This window comes from Rhinopithecus roxellana, chromosome 19 (assembly GCF_007565055.1).
Source record: "Rhinopithecus roxellana isolate Shanxi Qingling chromosome 19, ASM756505v1, whole genome shotgun sequence".
Lineage (NCBI taxonomy): Eukaryota > Metazoa > Chordata > Mammalia > Primates > Cercopithecidae > Rhinopithecus > Rhinopithecus roxellana.
In genome coordinates, this window is record NC_044567.1 from 53,246,066 (window position 1) to 53,266,416 (window position 20,351).

General features: G+C 43.9%; 1 protein-coding gene and 1 non-coding gene across 3 annotated transcripts in view; one reads left to right on the forward strand and one right to left on the reverse strand.

The window, feature by feature from the left end:
* Positions 1-20,351, forward strand: part of ZZEF1 (zinc finger ZZ-type and EF-hand domain containing 1) — a 146,469-nt gene that overhangs the window by 18,604 nt on the left and 107,514 nt on the right. For both annotated transcript variants that reach the window (XM_010382190.2, XM_030922817.1), the window contains exons 2-6: positions 2,925-3,069; positions 10,768-10,962; positions 13,768-13,939; positions 15,406-15,605; positions 18,681-18,891. In XM_010382190.2, the coding sequence (XP_010380492.2) occupies positions 2,925-3,069; positions 10,768-10,962; positions 13,768-13,939; positions 15,406-15,605; positions 18,681-18,891 (923 nt within the window). The remainder of the gene's footprint in view (positions 1-2,924; positions 3,070-10,767; positions 10,963-13,767; positions 13,940-15,405; positions 15,606-18,680; positions 18,892-20,351) is intronic.
* LOC115895066 lies at positions 13,528-13,630 on the reverse strand. The gene has a single exon (XR_004055269.1). It is a non-coding gene; the product is annotated as a small nucleolar RNA U13 (small nucleolar RNA).

Here is a 20,351-nt window from a genome sequence, read left to right on the forward strand (position 1 = left end):
GCCCGGCTAGTGTTTTGTAGTTTTTTTTTAGTAGAGACGGGGTTTCACCGTGTTAGCCAGGATGGTCTCAATCTCCTGACCTCGTGATCCGCCCATCTCGGCCTCCCAAAGTGCTGGGATTACAGGCTTGAGCCACCGCGCCCGGCTTGGCTCTACTTTGTGGGCACTTTGGTCAACTTCACCTTCCAACCTTTGCTTTGAGATTTTTGTTTTGTTGTGATATTTTAATTTTCAACAGCTTTTTATTTTTATTTATTTATTTTTGCTTTTGAGACGGAGTCTCACTCTGTCGCTCAGGCTGGAGCACAAGGGCAAGAGCTTGGCTCACTGCAAGCTCCACCTCCCGGGTTCACGTGATTCTCCGGCCTCAGCCTCCCTAGTAGCTGGGATTACAGGCACCTACCAGCGCGCCTGGCTAATTTTTGTATTTTTAGTAGAGATGGGGTTTTGCCATGTTGGCCCGGCTAGTTTCAAACTCCTGACTTCAGGTGATCCGCCCGCCTCAGCCTCCCAAGGTGCTGGGATTACAGGCATGAGCCACCGTGCCCGACCTCATATTTTTATTTTTTAACTTTTTAGGTTTGGGGATACATGTGCAGTTTTGTTATAGACATAAACTCATGTCACGGGGGTTTCTTGTACACATTGCAACTAAGCCCAGTACCCAGTAGTTATTTTTTCTGCTCCTCTCCCTCCTCTCACTCTCCCCGCTTAGGTAGGCCCCAGGGTCTGTTGTTCCCTTTGTGTTCATGACATTAATGACGTTAATTTTAACTGCTGCTTCCAATGACATTAATTTTTTTTTTTTTTTTTTTTTTTGAGATGGAGTCTCGCTCTGTCGCCCAGGCTGGAGTGCAGTGGCCGGATCTCAGCTCACTGCAAGCTCCGCCTCCCAGGTTTACGCCATTCTCCTGCCTCAGCCTCCCGAGTAGCTGGGACTACAGGTGCCCGCCACCTCGCCCGGCTAGATTTTTATATTTTTTAGTAGAGACGGGGTTTCACCGTGTTAGCCAGGATGGTCTCGATCTCCTGAACTCGTGGTCCGCCCGTCTCGGCCTCCCAAAGTGCTGGGATTACAGGCTTGACCCACCGCGCCCGGCCTATGACATTAATTTTAACTGCTGCTTCCCTCCTCCCCATTACAGCGTATCAGGACTGTGTGACTCCCAGGCCTCTTTTCCCCGCACTTAAGATTCCCCCAACAGTGCACAGTTTCTGGTCTGTCATGGGTTCTGTCCTCTGATCTCTTCCATTCATTTCTTTCTGGTGTGTGTCTTCAAAACCAAACTCACCTTTCTTGATTGGGTCTAGTCAGTGTAGAAAAAGATAATACCTCCTCTCCTTTTGAATGTTACACAGTGTTTATGTACACCGTGATTAGTGTAGTCTTTGGTCCTGTTGACTTTTTGGATAATCTTGCCAGGTGGAACAGAGGCGAAAATAATGCTGTGATCTTTTCCATGCTGCTTCTAAGCTCACTGTCCCCCATACTGCATTTATGCCCATGGTTTTTGGATTCAAATACAGGAATTTGCATTGTTCAGAGGTCTATGATGGAGATAGGGGTATTTATGTTAGTCATGAAACCTCAGTGGGATGTTTTCCTATTTCATGGAGGAGAGAAATAAGAAAAAGGGGCAGGAGTTGTAAGAAAGAGAGAGGGTTACTTGGGAAGGAGGCTTGAAGACTCCTGAATTATTGCATGGTGAGAGCAATGTGTGAGTGAGTGTATCAGCAGGAGGACAGAAGGCATTGTTGAGGAAGGGATTGAAATCTGGGGAGAGAGAGCAGTTACTAAGTGAGGTAAGTCTTGTAGGATGTAAAGGAAGGGGGTCAGGGACACCAGAGGGTGAGGGTAGAAAGGAGAAGGGGAATGCTACAGGGCCGATGTGCTTTCACTGTACTGGGCTCTGTTCAAATGTTACTTAATCCAGGCAGCAGCCTGTGAGTTTGACAATATTTGCTCCATCTTTCAGATCAAGAAGCTGTGGCTTATGGAGGTAAAGAAACTTCAGGTAAGGTCACATAGCAGACTAGTGATAGAGCAGATTTAAACCAAATCTCTACTGTACCAGGTTCCCCAAATGGCCAAACATGGGCAAGAGGCAAGTTAGATTACGATTAAAAGTTAGCGACAATAGGTATGTGAAACAGATAAACCAAATTAGCTCTTGTGTCCACAGAGTATTTAAAAGAAAAAGCCCAGGCGGATGCAGTGGCTCACGTCTGTAATCCCAGCACTTTGGGAGGCTGAGGCGGGCGGATCACCTGAGGTCAGGAGTTCGAGACCAGCCTGGCCAACATGGTGACACCCCCATCTCTACTGAAAATACAAAAAATAAAAAATAAATAAAAAGATAAAATTAGCTGAGTGTTGTGGTAGGTGCCTGTAATCCCAGCTACTTGGGAGGCTGAGGCAGGAGAATCCCTTGAACCTGGGAGGCAGAGGTTGCAGTGAACCGAGGTCGTGCCACTGCACTCTGGCCTGGGCGACAAGAGTGAAACTCTGTCTCAAACAAGGAAAAGAAAAAGCCCAGCTAAACTCGAGCCTCTGTTCCAAGCCAATTCTTTGTATTCTGGCTCTTCGCAACCAGTTGAAAAACTTGACGGTGGCTGCTTCCTTCTGAAATTATTTAATGGGAAGGAGACTTACTGTATCATTACTCTCTTGGATTACTAAATGGTTACTCTCTTGAAATATAGGTTGGAATACAAATAAGATGATAAAATTGCGTATACGTGTGTACTTGCATACATACATCCTACAAAGCACAGTGAGTTCCTGTTCTAAGTTTATCTTTGATTGATATGTATGGACTCTTCTCCCCGAAACCAAAAATAAATAAACACTGGTCTTGAGAATTTTAAATAAAAGAAAGAGTTACTTGAAACAGCTCTGATTTTCTTGCATCTCTTATCTTTAGGCCTTTGCCCAGTTTGATGCTGAGGGTGATGGGACAGTTGATGCGGAGAACATGCTGGAGGCCCTCAAGAATTCCAGTGGCGCTAATCTGCAGGGGGAGCTGAGCCACATCATCAGACAGCTACAGGCCTGCTCTCTGGTTCCAGGTGAGGCTTTCATCGCGGTGCTGTCTCAGAACCAAAGTGAACTTTGCCCTCCTACTGATTGAAAGAAATTAGGCAAAGCTGTGGCCACATGCAATAAACTCCCCCAGCAGTGTTCAGTAGGCACGTGATCTGAATTGGCGTTTCCTATAGTCATCTCCTTCATCCCCCGCTACGCTACAGTGGTGGCTAAGCAGTTCTACCGCTTTATGACAGGAACCCTTGTCACGTGGCCGCCTTCCTTATTGGTTCTCTGTATTTCGCTACAGAAGCCCTCCTTGGCCTTTGCTGTTCGTTCTCTGAGCATCCTGCTTTCTTTTTTGCAACATATTACCATTGTAATTGATCAATTCCTTATTCAGTTATTAGTAAAGTGTTTGTCTTCACTCCTATACTGTAGTTCCATGAGGGCAGGGACCTTCTGTATTATTTCTGCTCTGCCCTCACATTTGGGGCATTTCTTTTTTGGCATGTGGTAAGCGCTTAGTGGTTTTTTTTTTTAGAAAGCTATTACAGTAGTCCCTCCTTACCCATGCGGAAGATGTTCCAGCACCCCCACTGGGTGCCTGAAACCAAGGATAGTAACCAACCTTATATATACTATGTATTTTTCTGATACATATATACTTATGGTACATTCTAATGTATAAATTAGGCATGATAAGAAGAGGTCAGGCCGGGTGCAGTGACTCACACCTGTAATCCCAGCCCTTCGGGAGGCCGAGGCGGGTGGATCACAAGGTCAGATTGAGACCAGCTTGGCTAACACAATGAAACCCTGTCTCTACTGAAAATACAAAAAAATTAGCTGTGCATAGTGCAGGTGCCTGTAGTCCCAGCTACTCAGGAGGCTGAGGCAGGAGAATGGCGGGAACCCGGGAGGCGGAGCTTGCAGTGAGCCGAGATCGCACCACTGCACTCCAGCCTGGGCGACAAAAAAAAAAAAAAAAAAAAAACTGTCAATAACAATAGCTGACAATAAAATAGAATGATTATAACAATATACTCAAATAAAAATTATGTGAATATGGCCCCTCTCTCTCTGTCTCACAGTATCTGTACCATACTTACCTATTTTGGGGTCTTTATTGACCACAGGTAACTGAAATTGTGGATAAGGGAGGACTACTATATACAGAAATTTAAGTAAGAATAAAAATAGCTTAAAATTAAACAATGCCGGCGGGGCACAGTGGCTCACGCCTGTAATCCCAGCACTTTGGGAGGCCGAGGTGGGCGGAGTTCCCAACCTGAAGTTGGGAGTTCAAAACCAGCCTGACCAACATGGAGAAACTCCTTCTCTACTAAAAATACAAAAATCAGCCGGGTGTGTTGGCACATCCCTGTAATCCCAGCTCTTCGGGAGGCTGAGGCAAGAGAATCACCTGAACCCTGGGAGGTGGCGATTGCAGTGAGCTGAGATCGCACCATTGCATTCCAGCCTGGGCAACAAGAGCGAAACTCCGTCTGGGGAAAAAAAAAAAAAAAGAAAAGACATGGCCTGTGTTTTTGTATGTTTTTTTGGGGGGGAGCTCAGACTTACATAAAGACAGAATCATAATAAAATTAGTATTTGTTTTTTCCAGTGAGAAGACAATTGTGTTTGAAAGAGAAAGAAACTTTGTACGTTTTCCTTTTAGTCTTGGTTTACTTTACCTTAGCACTTTTCCTACTCTGTGCAGTTGGTGTCATAGTACTTAGGGTCACTAGGGCAGCAATGGAGGCAAAATAGATTTGATAGACACATAAATGTAAATCTGATTGCTCTTGGCCCCTCTGGCTTACTTACTGCTGAGAGATGTATTGAGCTAGGGAAGGATAGTTTCCATATGTTAATGAAGAACGTATATTTCCAGCCAGACACGGTGGCTCATGCCTGTAATCTCAGCACTTTGGGAAGCCGAAGTGTAAGGATTGCTTGAGGCCAGGAGTTGAGACCAGCCAGGGCAACATAGTGAGACCCCGTCTCTTAAGAAAAAAATTAGCAGGTCATGGTGGCGTGCAACATTGGTCCCAGCTACTCGGGATGCTGAGGCAGGAGGATTGCTTGAGACCAGGAGGTTGAGGCAGCAGTGAGCCGTGATCACACTGATGTACTCCAACCCTGGTGATAGAGTGAGACCCTGTCTCAAAAAAAAAAAAACAAAAAACATGTATTTCCATTCTCCTTCAGGTTGTCTTTAATTATTTAATTTTTATAAAAATTAAATACAATAATTATTTAACTATTTCCCTAGTCTTATGGCAATTAAAATTATTGTTATTATTTTTCTTTTGAGACAGAGTCTTGCTCTGTTACCCAGGCTGGAGTGCAGCGGGATCTCCATTCACTGCAGCCTCTACCTCCTGGGTTCAAGTGATTCTTGTGCTTCAGCCTCCCAAGTAGCTGGGAGCACAGGCACCTGCCACCATGTCCAGCTAATTTTTTTTTTTTTTTTTTTTTTTTTTTTTGTGAGACGGAGTCTGGCTCTGTCGCCCAGGCTGGAGTGCAGTGGCCGGTTCTCAGCTCACTGCAAGCTCCACCTCCCGGGTTTACGCCATTCTCCTGCCTCAGCCTCCCGAGTAGCTGGGACTACATTAGCTGGGACTACAGGCGCCCGCCACCTCGCCCGGCTAGTTTTTTGTATTTTTTAGTAGAGACGGGGTTTCACCGTGTTAGCCAGGATGGTCTCGATCTCCTGACCTCGTGATCCGCCCGTCCCGGCCTCCCAAAGTGCTGGGATTACAGGCTTGAGCCACCGCGCCCGGCCAAGCTAATTTTTATGTTTTTAGTAGAGATGGGGTTTTACCATACTGGCCAGAGGCTGGTCTTGAACTCCTGACCTCAAGTGATCCACCCGTCTTGGCCTCCCAAAGTGTTAGGATTACAGGCATGAGCCACTGCACCCGGCCTGAATTATCTTTAGCTAGCTTTTATCTTAGTGTTTACATATTACTCCACTTTTGAATTACCAGCATGTGGATAGCATCAGGAGCTTTATTTGGACACCTCAGACAGTTGTGGGGAGGAAAGCAAAGGGATTGAGACCAGGGAATCCACCAACAGATAATTCATAGTGCACTGCTGTGCTGGGCGACGGCTGAACTGGGGGATGAGACGGAGAAAACGTCAGGGTCCAAATCTCAAGGCGCTTACATAACAGGCTCATGACTTAGCCTTTCCTACTGAAAACTTTTCATCGGCACCCAATTCATCAGTCTTGGAATGAACCTTTGTAAGCTGAAGTTGCTTTGGTGGTCGGATTTTTTAGTTTCTAACCTTCATCTACACTAAAACTAATTCCTTTTGTATCTCATGGTGTTGGTGCTTAAGCGTTTAAAAACAGAGAATAGTACCTTTTCCAAATTCATTAGGCTTGGAATTCATTTACTGAAGACTAAATTAATTTGCCAAATGTTTCAGCATATGAAAATACTTTTTCCATTATGTGAACAAGTTTTTGTTTTGTTTTTAATATAGACACAGCGTTTTGCCATGTTGCCCGGTCTGGTCTTGAACCCCTGAGCTCAGGCAATCCACCTGCCTTGGCCTCCTGAAATGTTGGGATTACAGGTGTGAGCCACTGCATCAAATCTGTTTTTTCACATAGCAGATCAGTGCAGCATCAGCAGTGTCCTAAATATGAAGCACAGGTATTACTGTGGAGTCAGCTAAGAAAAAGACTGAGCCACTCCTGGCTTCTTTCTTCCTCAGCTTGCAGACGGCCTGTCATGGAACTTTGCCTTGTGATTGTGTGAGCGAATTCTCCTTAGTAAACTCCCTTTTATATATACGTATATCCTATTATTTCTGTCCCTCTGGAGAACCCTGACTCATACAGATTTTGATACCAGAAGGGGTTCTAGAGGAACATTATATATATATATTTTTTGTTTTGTTTTGTTTTTGTTTTTCTGAGACAGAGTCTTGCTCTGTCACCCATGCTGGGGTGCAATGGCGCAATCTTGGCTCACTGCAACCTCTGCCTCCCGGGTTCAAGCAATTCTACCTCAGCCTCCCGAGTAGCTGGGATTATAGGCACCTGCCACCACACCCAGATAATTTTTATATTTTGAGTGGAGACGGGGTTTCACCATGTTAACCAGGCTGCCCTTGGAGCTCCTGACCTCGTGATCTGCCCTCCTTGGCCTCCCAAAGTGCTGGGGTTACAGGCATGAGCTACCGCGCCTGGCATTTGAGGAACAGAATTTTAAAGATGGATTCCTTTAGTTGGTTTTCTAGTTTTGGGAGTTGACTGTTTAATCTTATTAGACCCAAAAATGCTAAGGAGTCTACTTCTAATAGTATGGAGAACACTGATAGTCCTTAAGAGAGTTGTGCAAAGTAAATGCGCTTGATATTCCCGATTCACCTCTCTTGAGAATCGAGGAGTTCAGTGACTCCATACATGATACCTTTGGCCATATGTGAAGAACCAAGGAGTGTAATGAAGTTGGTTGGTGCTCCTAAGTTTGCTGGACAGAGTGATGAAAGAAGAGGAAGAGCTCGGGGATTCTGTCTCCAGAAATGCATACATAGCCTCACATCTTCCAAGATTGCTCTGGGTGAGAGTCTTATCTCCTTTAGATAAAGGGCTGAAGTTGTGGAAAATCAGACACAAGCTCCTATCATGTGAGTGGCTGACCTCCAATGAAAGGTGCACACTCAGCCTCAGCGGTGTCACTGTTAAAATGAGAGCGTTGATTGGGAAAGAATGGGACCCAATGCATAATTGGAATAGGCATAATTAGCATCTGGCAGAGTCCCCACGTTGGCTCCCTGACCAGTAGGCTGAGAGCTGTTACAGTGGGAAAGGCCAAATGAAAGCCATCAGAGCTGGCTTTACCTAGAAAAATAGTAAATAGAAACAATATCGCACTCCTGGAGGGATTGCAGAGATTGGTGCCACCATCAAGACCTTGAAAGATGCAAGGGTGGTGATTCCCACCATGTTCCCATTGAACTGTCCTATTTGGCCTGTGCAGAAGACGGATGAATATTGGAGGATATCAGTGGATTATCGTAAGCTTACCCAAGTGGTGACTGCGATTGTAGCTGCTGTACCAGATGTGGTTTCATTGCTTGAGCAAATTGACACATCTCCTGGGACCTGTTGTGCAGCCATTGACTTGGCAAATGCCCTTTTCTCCATTCCTGTCCATAAGGCCCACCAGAAGCCATGTGCCTTCAGCTGGCAAGGCCAGCAATATACCCTCACTGTCCTACTTCGGGTATATCATCAGCTCTCCAGCTTTGTGTCATAATATTGTTTGCGGAGATCTTGATCACTTTCCCTTCCACAAGATATCACGCTGGTACATTACATTGATGCCATTATGCAGATTGGACTCAGTGAGTGAGAAGTAGCAAACACACTGGACTTATTGGTGAGACATTTGTGTGCCAGGGGGTGGGAAATAAATCTGAAATATATTCAGGGACCTTCTACGTCAGTGAAATGTTTAGGGGTCCAGTGGTGTGGGGCTGTCAGGATACTCTTTCTAAGATGAAGGATAAGTTGCTGTGTTTGGCCCCTCCTACAGCCAAGAGAGAGGCACAACACCTAGTGGATCACCTGGGATTTGGAGGCAATGCATTCCTCATTTGGGTGTGTGACTCTGGCCCATTTATCCTGTGATCTGAAAGGCTGTCAGTTTTGAGAGGGGTCCAGGACAGGAGAACGCTCTGCAACAGGTCCAGGCTGCAGTGCAAGCTGTTCTGCCACTTGCGTCATATGACTCAGCAGATCCAATGGTGCTTGAGGTGTCAGTGGCAGACAGAGACGCTGTTTGGAGCCTCTGGCAGACCCCCATAGGTGAATCACAGCAGAGGCCTTTAGGATTTTGGAGCAAGTCCCTACCATCTTCTGCAGATAACTACTCTTCTTTTGAGAGACAGCTCTGGGCCTTGGTAGAAACTGAACATTTGACTATGGGTCAGCAATTTACCATGTGACCTGAATTGCCTATCATGAACTGGGTGTTTTCTGACCCATCCAGCCTAAAGTTGGGTGTGCACAGCAGCATTCCATCATCAGATGGAAGTGGTATATATGTGATTGGGCTTGAGCAGGTCCTGAAGGCACAGGTAAATTACATGAGGAAGTGACTCAAATGTCCATGATTCCCACTGCTGTCACCCTGCTTTCTCTCTCCCAGCCTGTACTGATGGCCTCATGGGGGGTCCCTATTATCAGTTGACATCTTGGTGTGTCACCTGAGCCTCATTTTCCTCAGTTGTTAAAAAGGATACCTGTACCGTCTGTGCCTCCACCTCACCTTATTGTGAGGACGGAATGATATGTATGTGGAAGCACCTTATTGGTTGTAAAATACCGTTGGAAACTGTGGTAATGGTAGTGGTTGTATTGTCATAATCATTGTCTTAGCGTCTTAGTATAAAAGCAGTTACGCTTTTACTCTTAATGCACTGAACTTTACTTCTACTCTATATTCTATATGCAAGACTTCCTTAAAAACGTCTATTAGTGTTTAAGTGCTTATATGTTTTTGAAGTTTGGATTGAAACAAATAATCATTATTCTAAGTCTTCTAAAATTATTTTCAACTAAAATTCATTCTTTTTTTTTTTTTTGAGACGGAGTTTCTCTCTTGTTGCCCAGGCTGGAGTGCAATGGCGTGATCTGGGCTCACTGCAACCTCTGCCTCCTGAGTTCAAGTGATTCTCCTGTCTCAGCCTCCCAAGTAGCTGGGATTACAGGCGCCCACCACCATGCCTGGCTAATTTTTTTGTATTTTTAGTAGAGATGGGGTTTCACCATGTTGGCCAGGCTGGTATCGAACTCTTGACCTCAGTAATCTGCCCGCCTTGGCCTCCCAAAGTGCTGGGATCGCAAGCGTGAGTCCCTGCACCCGGCTGAATTAATTTTTTTTTTTTTTTTTTTTTTTTTTTTTTTTTTTTTTTTTTTTTTTGAGACGGAGTCTTGCTCTGCCACCCAGGCTGGAGTGCAGTGGCCGGATCTCAGCTCACTGCAAGCTCCGCCTCCCGAGTTTACACCATTCTCCTGCCTCAGCCTCCCGAGTAGCTGGGACTACAGGCGCCTGCCTCGTCGCCTGGCTAGTTTTTTGTATTTTTAAGTAGAGACAGGGTTTCACCGTATTAGCCAGGATGGTCTCGATCTCCTGACCTCGTGATCCGCCCGTCTCGGCCTCCCAAAGTGCTGGCATTACAGGCTTGAGCCACCGCGCCCGGCCGAATTAATTCTTAAGTTCAGAATGCTACTGGTTCATTTCTTTAAAACTTAGATTTTTAGGCCGGGCGCAGTGGCTCAAGCCTGTAATCCCAGCACTTTGGGAGGCCGAGACGGGCGGATTACGAGGTCAGGTGATCGAGACCATCCTGGCTAACACGGTGAAACCCCGTCTCTACTAAAAATACAAAAACTAGCCGGGCGAGGTGGTGGGCGCCTGTAGTCCCAGCTACTCGGGAGGCTGAGGCAGGAGAATGGCGTAAACCCGGGAGGCGGAGCTTGCAGTGAGCTGAGATCTGGCCACTGCACTCCAGTCCGGGCGACAGAGCGAGACTCCGCCTCAAAAAAAAAAAAAAAAAAACTTAGATTTTTAAACAATTAAAATGAAAATATCAGTGAAGATTGTTAATGACTGCTTTTAATTTAGCCAGTTCAGATAGGCCATCAGGCAGGGGATGTGGAAACTACTGTGGCTTCCCCAAAACACCAAAAGTGGATGTTGTCTGTTTAGGTTTCATAGACATATTTTCAGAGTCGAAGGAAGGCCTTGATGCTCACTCGTCAATGATACTGCGGTTCCTGCACCGCAACCGGCTCTCCAGCGCGGTGATGCCCTACCCGATGCTGGAGCACTGCAAGAACATGTGCACCATGCGGTCTTCCGTGCTGAAGGAGTCTCTGGATCAACTGGTACAAAAGGAGAAGGGTATGTGTGTGGGGGTTTCTCCTGAAAATACTCTTACCATTTCTTCTGTCATATTGGTAAAATGAGCCAAATCTTTTCCCTGCCTGTATTTCTGAAAATGTAAAGTCCTGAGTTTGTAACATAAGAATGTGATCTTTCTCCTCATTCCCTTTCTTCCTTCCTAACACAGCTGGTTTCTCATATTCAATTCTCTGCTCAGATGTGACTTCAGGGATGCCTTTCCTCTTTATCTAATTAACACCTCCCCCACCCCCCACCTTCTGGTCAGGATCACCTTGGCAGGTTTAATGGTCGAAAACGTGCTTATTGTTATCTGAAGTTGTAGCATTATTGATTCACTTGTGTGTTGTCTGTCTTGTCTGCTTCCTCATTCCTGCTGTGTGCCTGTTGCATGGTAGGTATTCAGTGAGGATTTACTGGATAAATGAGGGAAGCCACCGCACACTCACTTGGAGATAGCAACAGAAGTTCATGATGTGTATAGATAGGTCTGTGGAACATAACAGAGCCCAGACGTAGACGCGATATACATGTGAGAATAGAGTACCAGATAAAGTCAGTGTTATACATCAGGATGGAAAGGTGAACTGCCAGCAGATGGAGTTAGGGCACCTAGTTAGCCATTTGAAGAATAAATAAAACTAGATTTTTTTTTTTTTTTTTTGGAGACTTGAGTTTCACTCTTGTTGCCCAGGCTGAAGTGCAGTGGCATGATCTCTGCAGCTTCTGCCTCCTGGGTTCGAGCAATTCACCTACCTCAGCCTCCTGAGTAGCTGGGATTACAGGCATGTGCCACCACGCCCAGCTAATTTCTATATTTTTAGTAGAAACAGGGTTTCACCGTGTTGGTCAGACTGGTCTCAAACTCCTGACCTCAGATGATCCACCCACCTCGGCTTCCCAAAGTGCTGGGATTACAGGTGTGAGCCACCACCTGGCTGAAACTAGATTCTTAATACATTCCATTCACTAAAATAAATTTCAGATGATCAAAAAGTTCAACTAAAAATAAAATGCTAAAAATATTGGAAGAAAATAGTTCCACTTTGTAAAGTACGGAACAGCCTTTCTAAGCAAGGCATGAAATCCAGAATCTGTGAAAGAAAATATTAATAAATTGGTCTATATGAAAATTTAACCTTCCTCACAGCAAAAAAAAATATCATAAGCAGAGTCAAAAACCAATGACATTCTAGGTAACAAAAATACATTTTGTAGCATATTAAAGACACAGTTGACTGACTAAATTTTTTAGTAACTCTACCCTCGGTCAATTATTTAACTCTGTGTTTCTTTATTTACTTTTTTGCGACAGTCTCACTCTGTCTCCCAGGCTGATGTGCAGTGGTGTGATCTCGGCTCACCACAACCTTTGCCTCCCAGGTTTAAGCAATTCTCATGCTTCAGCCTCCTGAGTAACTGGGATGACAGGCACGTGCCACCAGGCCTGGCTAATTTTTGTATTTTTAGTAGAGATCGGGTTTCACTATGTTGGCCGGGCTAGTCTCGAACTCCTTACCTCAAGTGATCTGCCTGCCTTGACCTCCTAAAGTGCTGGGATTACAGGCGTAAGCCACTGAGGCCGGCCAGTTTCTTTATTTTTAAAATGACTTAATACATAAAGAATGTATAGGCCGGGCACGGTGGCTCAAGCCTGTAATCCCAGCACTTTGGGAGGCCGAGACGGGCGGATCATGAGGTCAGGAGATCGAGACCATCCTGGCTAACACGGTGAAACCTCGTCTCTACTAAAAAATACAAAAACTAGCCGGGCGAGGTGGCGGGCGCCTGTAGTCCCAGCTACTCGGGAGGCTGAGGCAGGAGAATGGCGTAAACCCGGTAGGCGGAGCTTGCAGTGAGCTAGATCCGGCCACTGCACTCCAGCCCGGGCGACAGAGCGAGACTCCACCTCAAAAAAAAAAAAAAAAAAAAAAGAATGTATAAAAAGCACATGGCCAGGCACAGTGGCTGATGCTTATAATCCCGGTACTTTGGGAGGCTGAAGCGGGAAGATCACTTGAGGCCAGGAGTTTTGACACCAGCCTGGTCAACACAGGGATGACCCCATCTCTCCAAAAATTTTTAGAAATTAGCCAGGCATGGTGGTGCATGCCTGTAGTCCCAGCTACTTGGGGTAAGGCAGGAGGATCACTTGAACCTAGGAGATCCAGGCTGCAGTGAGCTGTGATCACACCACTGCACTCCAGCCTGAGCAACAGAATGAGACCCTCTCAAAAAAATCTCAACAAAAAAAGTGCATGGGTTATAGTAAACACTCACGTAAATGTTAGCTATTATACATATGTTTGTATATACATTTGATCACATATAGAAAATATATGAATTAACCCAGAAGAACATGGAAGAGGGCAGGACCAGACTGTACTCAGAAACAAGCAGCTTAAAAAGTGTCACTCATCATTTAAAAAGTGTAAATTCAAACCGTAATTTACCATTTTCTTCTCAGCATGGTTTTGCAAATCTATCAGTGATTAAAGAATTGCACTAATGGGAGACGATGGGGTAATCCTTGGTCAGTGGATTCTTTCGAAGGTGACACATGATTTTCACGTCAGGTAATATGCCAATGATGTAACAGTTTGAGGGAGGCACATTTGACACATGTGCATGAAAATCCACTCATGACACTGATGAACTACAGAAGGATCTGGAAGGAGATTTTAAGGAAGGTTTGTGTTTCTAGGGCCAAAGTACCAAGTGTATTTCTCTTAGGTATTTTAAATGACTCTTTTTTTCCCCTTTGTGAAAGAGATGTCATGTAATCAACTCTGGTTTCCCCTACAGAAAGCCCTGCAGATCTAACTAGAAGCCCAGAGATGGATAAACTCAAGTCAGTAGCAAAGTGCTATGCTTATATAGAAACATCCTCCAACTCTGCAGACATTGACAAGATGACAAATGGAGAAACCTCATCCTACTGGCAGTCGGATGGCAGTGCCTGTTCACACTGGATTCGGTGGGTGGGATATAATGTTTTCTTCTTAACTGTCTACTCTTTGTATTTTAAGTGGCTGTCTATGAAGGTACTTTAAGAATCAAGTAAAATGACTCATGTAAAATCATGTAACCTGGCTTGTATATTCATAAACAGATAATTTCCCTGATATTTTAAAGGAGGAAATAACATTTGATTAATTTTAGATTAGTACTGATTTCATATCTGTTTTCACTAGTTTCTCAGGAAAATTAATACCACAAAGAGCAAGAACTTACATGTGATTGTATTTTGAAATATCCTTTCTCTACTCTTTTTTTTTTTGTTTTGAACAGGATCTTTTTTTGTCACCCAGGCTAGAGTGCAGTGGTGTAGTCATAGCTCAGACTCCTGGGGGTTCAAGCAGTCTTCCTGCCTCAGTCTCAGTAGCTGGGATTTAGGCATGCACCACCATGCCTGGCTAATTTCTTTACACTTTTTTGTAGAAACGGGACCTCACTACGTTGCCCAGGCTTGTCTCAAACTCCTGGCCTTAATCCTCCTACCTTGGCCTCCCAAAGTGTTGAGATTATAGGCATGAGCCACTGCACCCGGTCCCTTTCTATACTTTTTTTATTTCTTTTTTTTTTTTTTGAGACGGAGCCTTGCTCTGACACACAGGCTGGAGTGCAGTGGCATGATCTCTGCTCACTGCAGCCTCCAGCTCCCAGGCTCAAGCAGTTCTCCTGCCTCAGCCTCCCGAGTAGCTGGGATTACAGGTGCCTGCCACCACACCCAGCTAATTTTTGTATTTTTAGTAGAGACAGGGTTTCACCATGTTGGCCAGGCTGGTCTCGAACTCCAGACTTCCCAAAGTGCTGGGATTATAGGCGTGACCCAGCATGCCTGGCCTCTTTCTATACATTTTTGAAATTCACTGTATGTAACTGAGTTGGTCACTTTAGAAGAAGAAATGGTATGGTCGGGAATCCTGGAGTGGAGCTGATGATAATAAACAGTGGTATTTCTGGAAGCTCTGAAGCTGCTATTGAAATTTTCACCTGTCCCCTCAGAAAACAGGCTAATTCCAATTGGTAGAACTAAGTGCCAGAAATAATTGTATTGTTTTCTCTTAGAGGGCACTTTTGACCTTTAGACATCTAATTTATAGATGAGAGAGTATACTCAATTTTTTGTATGCAGTTTACAATTTGCTTTTTTGCCAGGTAAAGGGATTTTGTTAGAATGTTCATATTGTTCTTTCTTCCTGTACAGATGGCTTAAAAGGAATCGTAAGATTAATCTTGAACTGAAAGATCTTTTAGAGATGTGGGAAGGTCAAGGTCAGAAGGACTTTGAAACTCATAGCCAGCATTTCAAGTTGGTGGCTGTTAGGAAAACCAGTCTTTGGGTATATCAAATGTAAGCTGTTTGAGATGGGACTTCTGGATCCTGTCAGTTCTTGACTCCTATAAACATTTGTAGTTTCTGCTTTTTGTGTTTTCCAGTTTAAAAATGAAGCCAGATGTTGTGCTTAGGCACTTGTCCATTGCAGTGGCTGCCACTGACCAGAGCTACATGCCACAGCAGGTGACAGTAGCTGTGGGGAGGAATGCCAGCGATCTTCAGGAAGTCCGAGACGTGCACATCCCCAGCAATGTCACTGGTTATGTGACGCTGCTGGAAAATGCCAACGTCAGTCAGCTCTGTAAGTCCAACAGAACTCGGGATAGGGAGAGGCAAGGAAGTACTATTTTTTAGCAGAAGGCCCTTTGAAGTGGAGAGGCTGTTAGTTTTTGAGATTTGGTTTGCTTCTTAGGACGTACACAAAAGTGGTCATTATTTCATTCATTAAGTGTTGTAGAAATTATAGAAAAGCCTTGGGGCATGCTGACTCACGCCTCTAATCTCAGCACTTTGGGAGGCCAAGGCAGATGGATCACTTGAGATCAGGAGTTTGAAACCAGCCTGGCCAACATGTTGAAACCCCGTCTGTACTAAAAATACAAAAATTATCCAGGCATGGTTCTGCACACCTGTAATCCCAGCCACTTGGGGGACTGACACAGAAGAATCGCTTGAACCCAGGAGGCTACGGCTGCAGTGAGCGGGGATTACGCCACTGCACACCAGCCTGGATGACAGAACAAAACTCCATCTCAAACAAAAAAAGAGAAATAAATATATAAGAACAGTGAAACCATTTTTTTCATTAAAAAATATATATTTATATATCATATATTTATATATATATATCATATATTTATATATATCATATATATGATATATATATATATTTAGACAGGATCTTTTTTGTTACCCAGGCTGGAGTGCAGTGGTGCATTCATAGCTCACTGTAACCTCAGACTCCTGGGTTCAAGCAGTCTTCCTGCCTCAGTCTCAGTAGCTGGGATTTAGACATGCACCACCATGCCTGGCTAATTTCTTTACATTTTTTTGTAGAAATGGGGCCTTACTATGTTGCCCAGGTTGATCTCAAACTCCTGGGCTTTATCCTCCTACTTTGGCCTCCCAAAATGTTGGGATTATAAATATATATATTAAAAAAATATATGTTTATACATAAATATTTACGTATTATGTATGTTTATATGTGTTATGTATGATATATATATATCATATATATGTTCTTTTTTTTTTTTTTTTGAGATGGTGTCTCACATTGTCGCCTGGGCTGGGGTGCAATGGCGCGATCTCAGCTCGCTGCAACCTCCGCCTCCCAGGTTCATGCGATTCTGTTGCCTCAGCCTCCCACGTAGCTGGGATTACAGGTGTACACCACCACAACTGGCTGATTTTCTGTATTTTTAGTAGAGACGGGGGTTTCACTATGTTGGCCAGACTGGTCTTGAACTCCTGACCTCATGATCCGCCCGCCTTGGCCTTCCACAGTGCTGGGATTACAGGCGTGAGTCACTGTGCTAGACCATTAAAAATATTTTATTCCCATTTTCTTGTTGGAAAATTAGAAAAATATAAACAAAAATATTCAAGTCCTACTACCCAGCGATTGTTACTGTGACTACCTTGGTGTGGATCCTTGCAGACCTTTCCTTGTGTTTGTGTATTTGTGTATGTGTGTGTGTGTATGGTTTACATACACACACATATATGCACACATATATACACACCTTTTTTCCTAAAAAATAGAGCTGTATGGCCGGGCGTGGTGGCTCACGCCTGTAATCCCAGCACTTTGGGAGGCTGAGGCGGGTGGATCACGAGGTCAAGAGATCAAGACCATCCTGGCTAACACGGTGAAACCCTGTCTCTACTAAAAATACAAAAAATTAGCCGGGCGTGGTGGCGGGCGCCTGTAGTCCCAGCTACTCGGGAGGCTGAGGCGGGAGAATGGCGTGAACCCAGGAGGTGGAGCTTGCAGTGAGCCGAGATCGCGCCACTGCACTCCAGTCTGGGAGACACAGCGAGACTCCGTCTCAAAAAAAAAAAAAAAAAAAAAAAAAAGAGCTGTATGTATCTGTTTACATACATCTATACATATCTTTTTACAAAAATGTTGATAGTCTTTTCATGTTCTTTTGTAATTTTTTAGAACATGTTGTATTCACAAGCACCCTGATTTAGTGTTGTAAAAATATGCTGTAATTGGCCGGGGGCAGTGGCTCACGCTTCCAGTCCCAGCACTTTGGGAGGCCGAGGCGTGCAGATCACTTGAGGTCAGGAGTCCTAGACCAGCCTGGCCAACATGGTGAAACCCTGTCTCTACCAAATACAAAAATTAGCTGGGCATGGTGGTGCATGCCTGTAATCCCAGCCACTTGGGAGGCTGAGGCAGGAGAATCATTTGAACCCGGGAAGCGGAGGTTGCAGTGAGCCGAGATTGCTCCACTGCACTCTAGCCTGGGTGACAGAGCAAGACTCTTATCTCAAAAAAAAAAAAAAAAAAAAAAAGCTGTAATTTTAACCCACCCCTCATTCTTGGACATTTAGGTTGTTTCCAATTTTATACCATTATAACCTTGCTTTACACATAGCATTTTGGAAATAATCACAATTCTGTGATTGCTTTCCGGGCTTATTTCATTCAGGGAGCCGGAATGCTTCATGTTTTATCTCATTTCTTCTAATGCTTTCCTGGGCCAAAAGAAGTATTCTTTGCTCAAAGGGACTGAGGCCTGGGGAGGTAGAGTCTTTGTGTCTCTCCCCTAGGCAAATAAGTAGTTAGGCCTGTGGATTAGAAGCTTCCTGTCTTATATTGTGGTCTTTTCTCTAAGTTGTGTCTTTTTTAACTTCTTACCTTCTCTCCTCTGACCCACATAAGAAATTGTGACATCTCTTAAAAGTGAGTCATGTATATGTCATCTGTTTGGATTTGATTATTAAAAATGAATTCTCACAATTGCTTATAAGCCGGCTACTGTTCTGTAACTTAATCCAAATTTCAGAATCCTAGGAAAAATTCTAGAAATGTTCTTACCATGTATTCAGACAGGCTTGTTTTAAGTTGTTCTTTGTGTAGTTTTTTTCAAGACTCCTAAGTTCCTAAGAAGTTTTGTTGTAAAGACTTAAACCACCCTTAATTTTACATATTATTCTTATGATTTCTTAGATTTGTCAATGCTTTTTGACAAATTTATTACATAGTAGTTCCATTGCACATGCTATTTATTTCTGTCATCAAAGTGTATCTTCAGAATTTTCTTTTCAAAATGTCTATTACTATTTTGCTTTTAGTTGGGAGCCCAGCATTTCCTAACTAAAGAAGTTAATCCAATACTGAATTTTTGTTTGTGCTCGACAGATGTCCAGATTAACATAAAGCGTTGTCTTAGCGATGGCTGCGACACTAGAATTCATGGTCTCAGGGCTGTTGGCTTTCAGAGAGTTAAGAAGTCTGGGGTCTCAGTCTCAGATGCTTCTGCAATATGGTATTGGTCTCTGCTGACATCTCTGGTGACGGCTTCTATGGAGACAAATCCCGCCTTTGTCCAGACAGTGCTGCACAATACTCAGTAAGTCATTCCCTCTATTTTCCAGCCCCCTCAACATGCCCTCATTCTCCCGTCATCCTTTAGGGAGTATCACTGAGCGGCCTTCCATCATTGATCGTCGTGGCTCAGTCAACTCGGCCTCAGGTGCTTTAGTGTTTCCTGTTGGTGCCTCTCAGCTCCACAGCACTTCTCTCTTTCATTGACGTTCTGACTTTACAGACTGAAAAAGTGCCCATTCCACCTTCCTGCTCCTCCTCACACAGTTCCTACAGTGTTTTTCATCAGCTCACTAAATGGACCAGTCTTGTGGAAGGTCACGTATGCTGTGCCTGTTCCTTGTCCATTGGGAAGTAATTGCTCATGTTTATATAGGATTTGATGTTGGATAAAGCACTTTCAGATGCTGTCTATTATTTTACCTACTGACACTGAAATGTACCTGTGAAAATTACCACATTTTATAGACGCAGATGTTGTGACCTTTCCTGAAGTCACATGAGCAGGCTACAGTAATGGATCCGTTGAGGGCTGTTTCCACTAATGAGTGAAATCTTTTCAGGGGTACTAAATTAATTTATTTTGAAATATAGAGTACTTTAAAAAAAATGATTAGGGCAAAAAGACCAAGTAGTAACATATAAGACAAATACAACCAGCTATAGCAGCACTGAAATATTAGTATTGTGCAGATTCAGCAACTGATAATAGGCACCTATAGTGTAGGCTATGAGAGTATCAGCCAAAGAGATTGCTAATATTTTGTTTTCAAGACATCTTTCGAGATTTGTTAGCACTATTGAGTAAAACTGTTTAGCAAATAACACTGCTGCAGTGCTAGTTCTGAAGGGTAATAGTTGGCCATACCTTGTTCTTTCTTCCTGTTTTAACATGTATTCTCACCAAATTATTTCATACTTAAAGAAGCCTTGCAAGTTTACAGTTAACAAATAATTTTTATTTCTTCCTCAGTCATTAGAGAGTAATTTGCCAGCCTGTGCCCCATCGTTCCTGCATACTTTAATGTGTATTTCCTGTAAACAAGAACATTTACTGACAACCATTGAAATCAGGAAATCCACATTAGTGCACTTTGCTGCGTTGCCACCATCTCATCCTCAGACTCCCTTCAAGTTTTGCACATTGCCCCAGTCACGCCCCTTACAGCAAAAGGATCCAGCGAAATATTCTGCATTTCATTGTCATATCTCTTTAGTTTCCTTCATTCTGGAACAATTCCTCAGTATTTCCTTGACTTTCCTCAGTATGTCCTTGACCCTGATACTTTTGAAAATTACAGGTCAGTTATTTTAAAGAGTGTCCTTCAGTTCTGGTTTATTTGATGTTTCATCGTGATCAGATTGAGGTTTTGTATCTATCTCTAGCAGGAATATCACAGAAGTGATGCTTTGTTCTCATTGCATCCCGTCAGGTTGCACCCAGCTTCAGATAGTCCTCATTCTAGTGCAGTCATGTTAACTTTG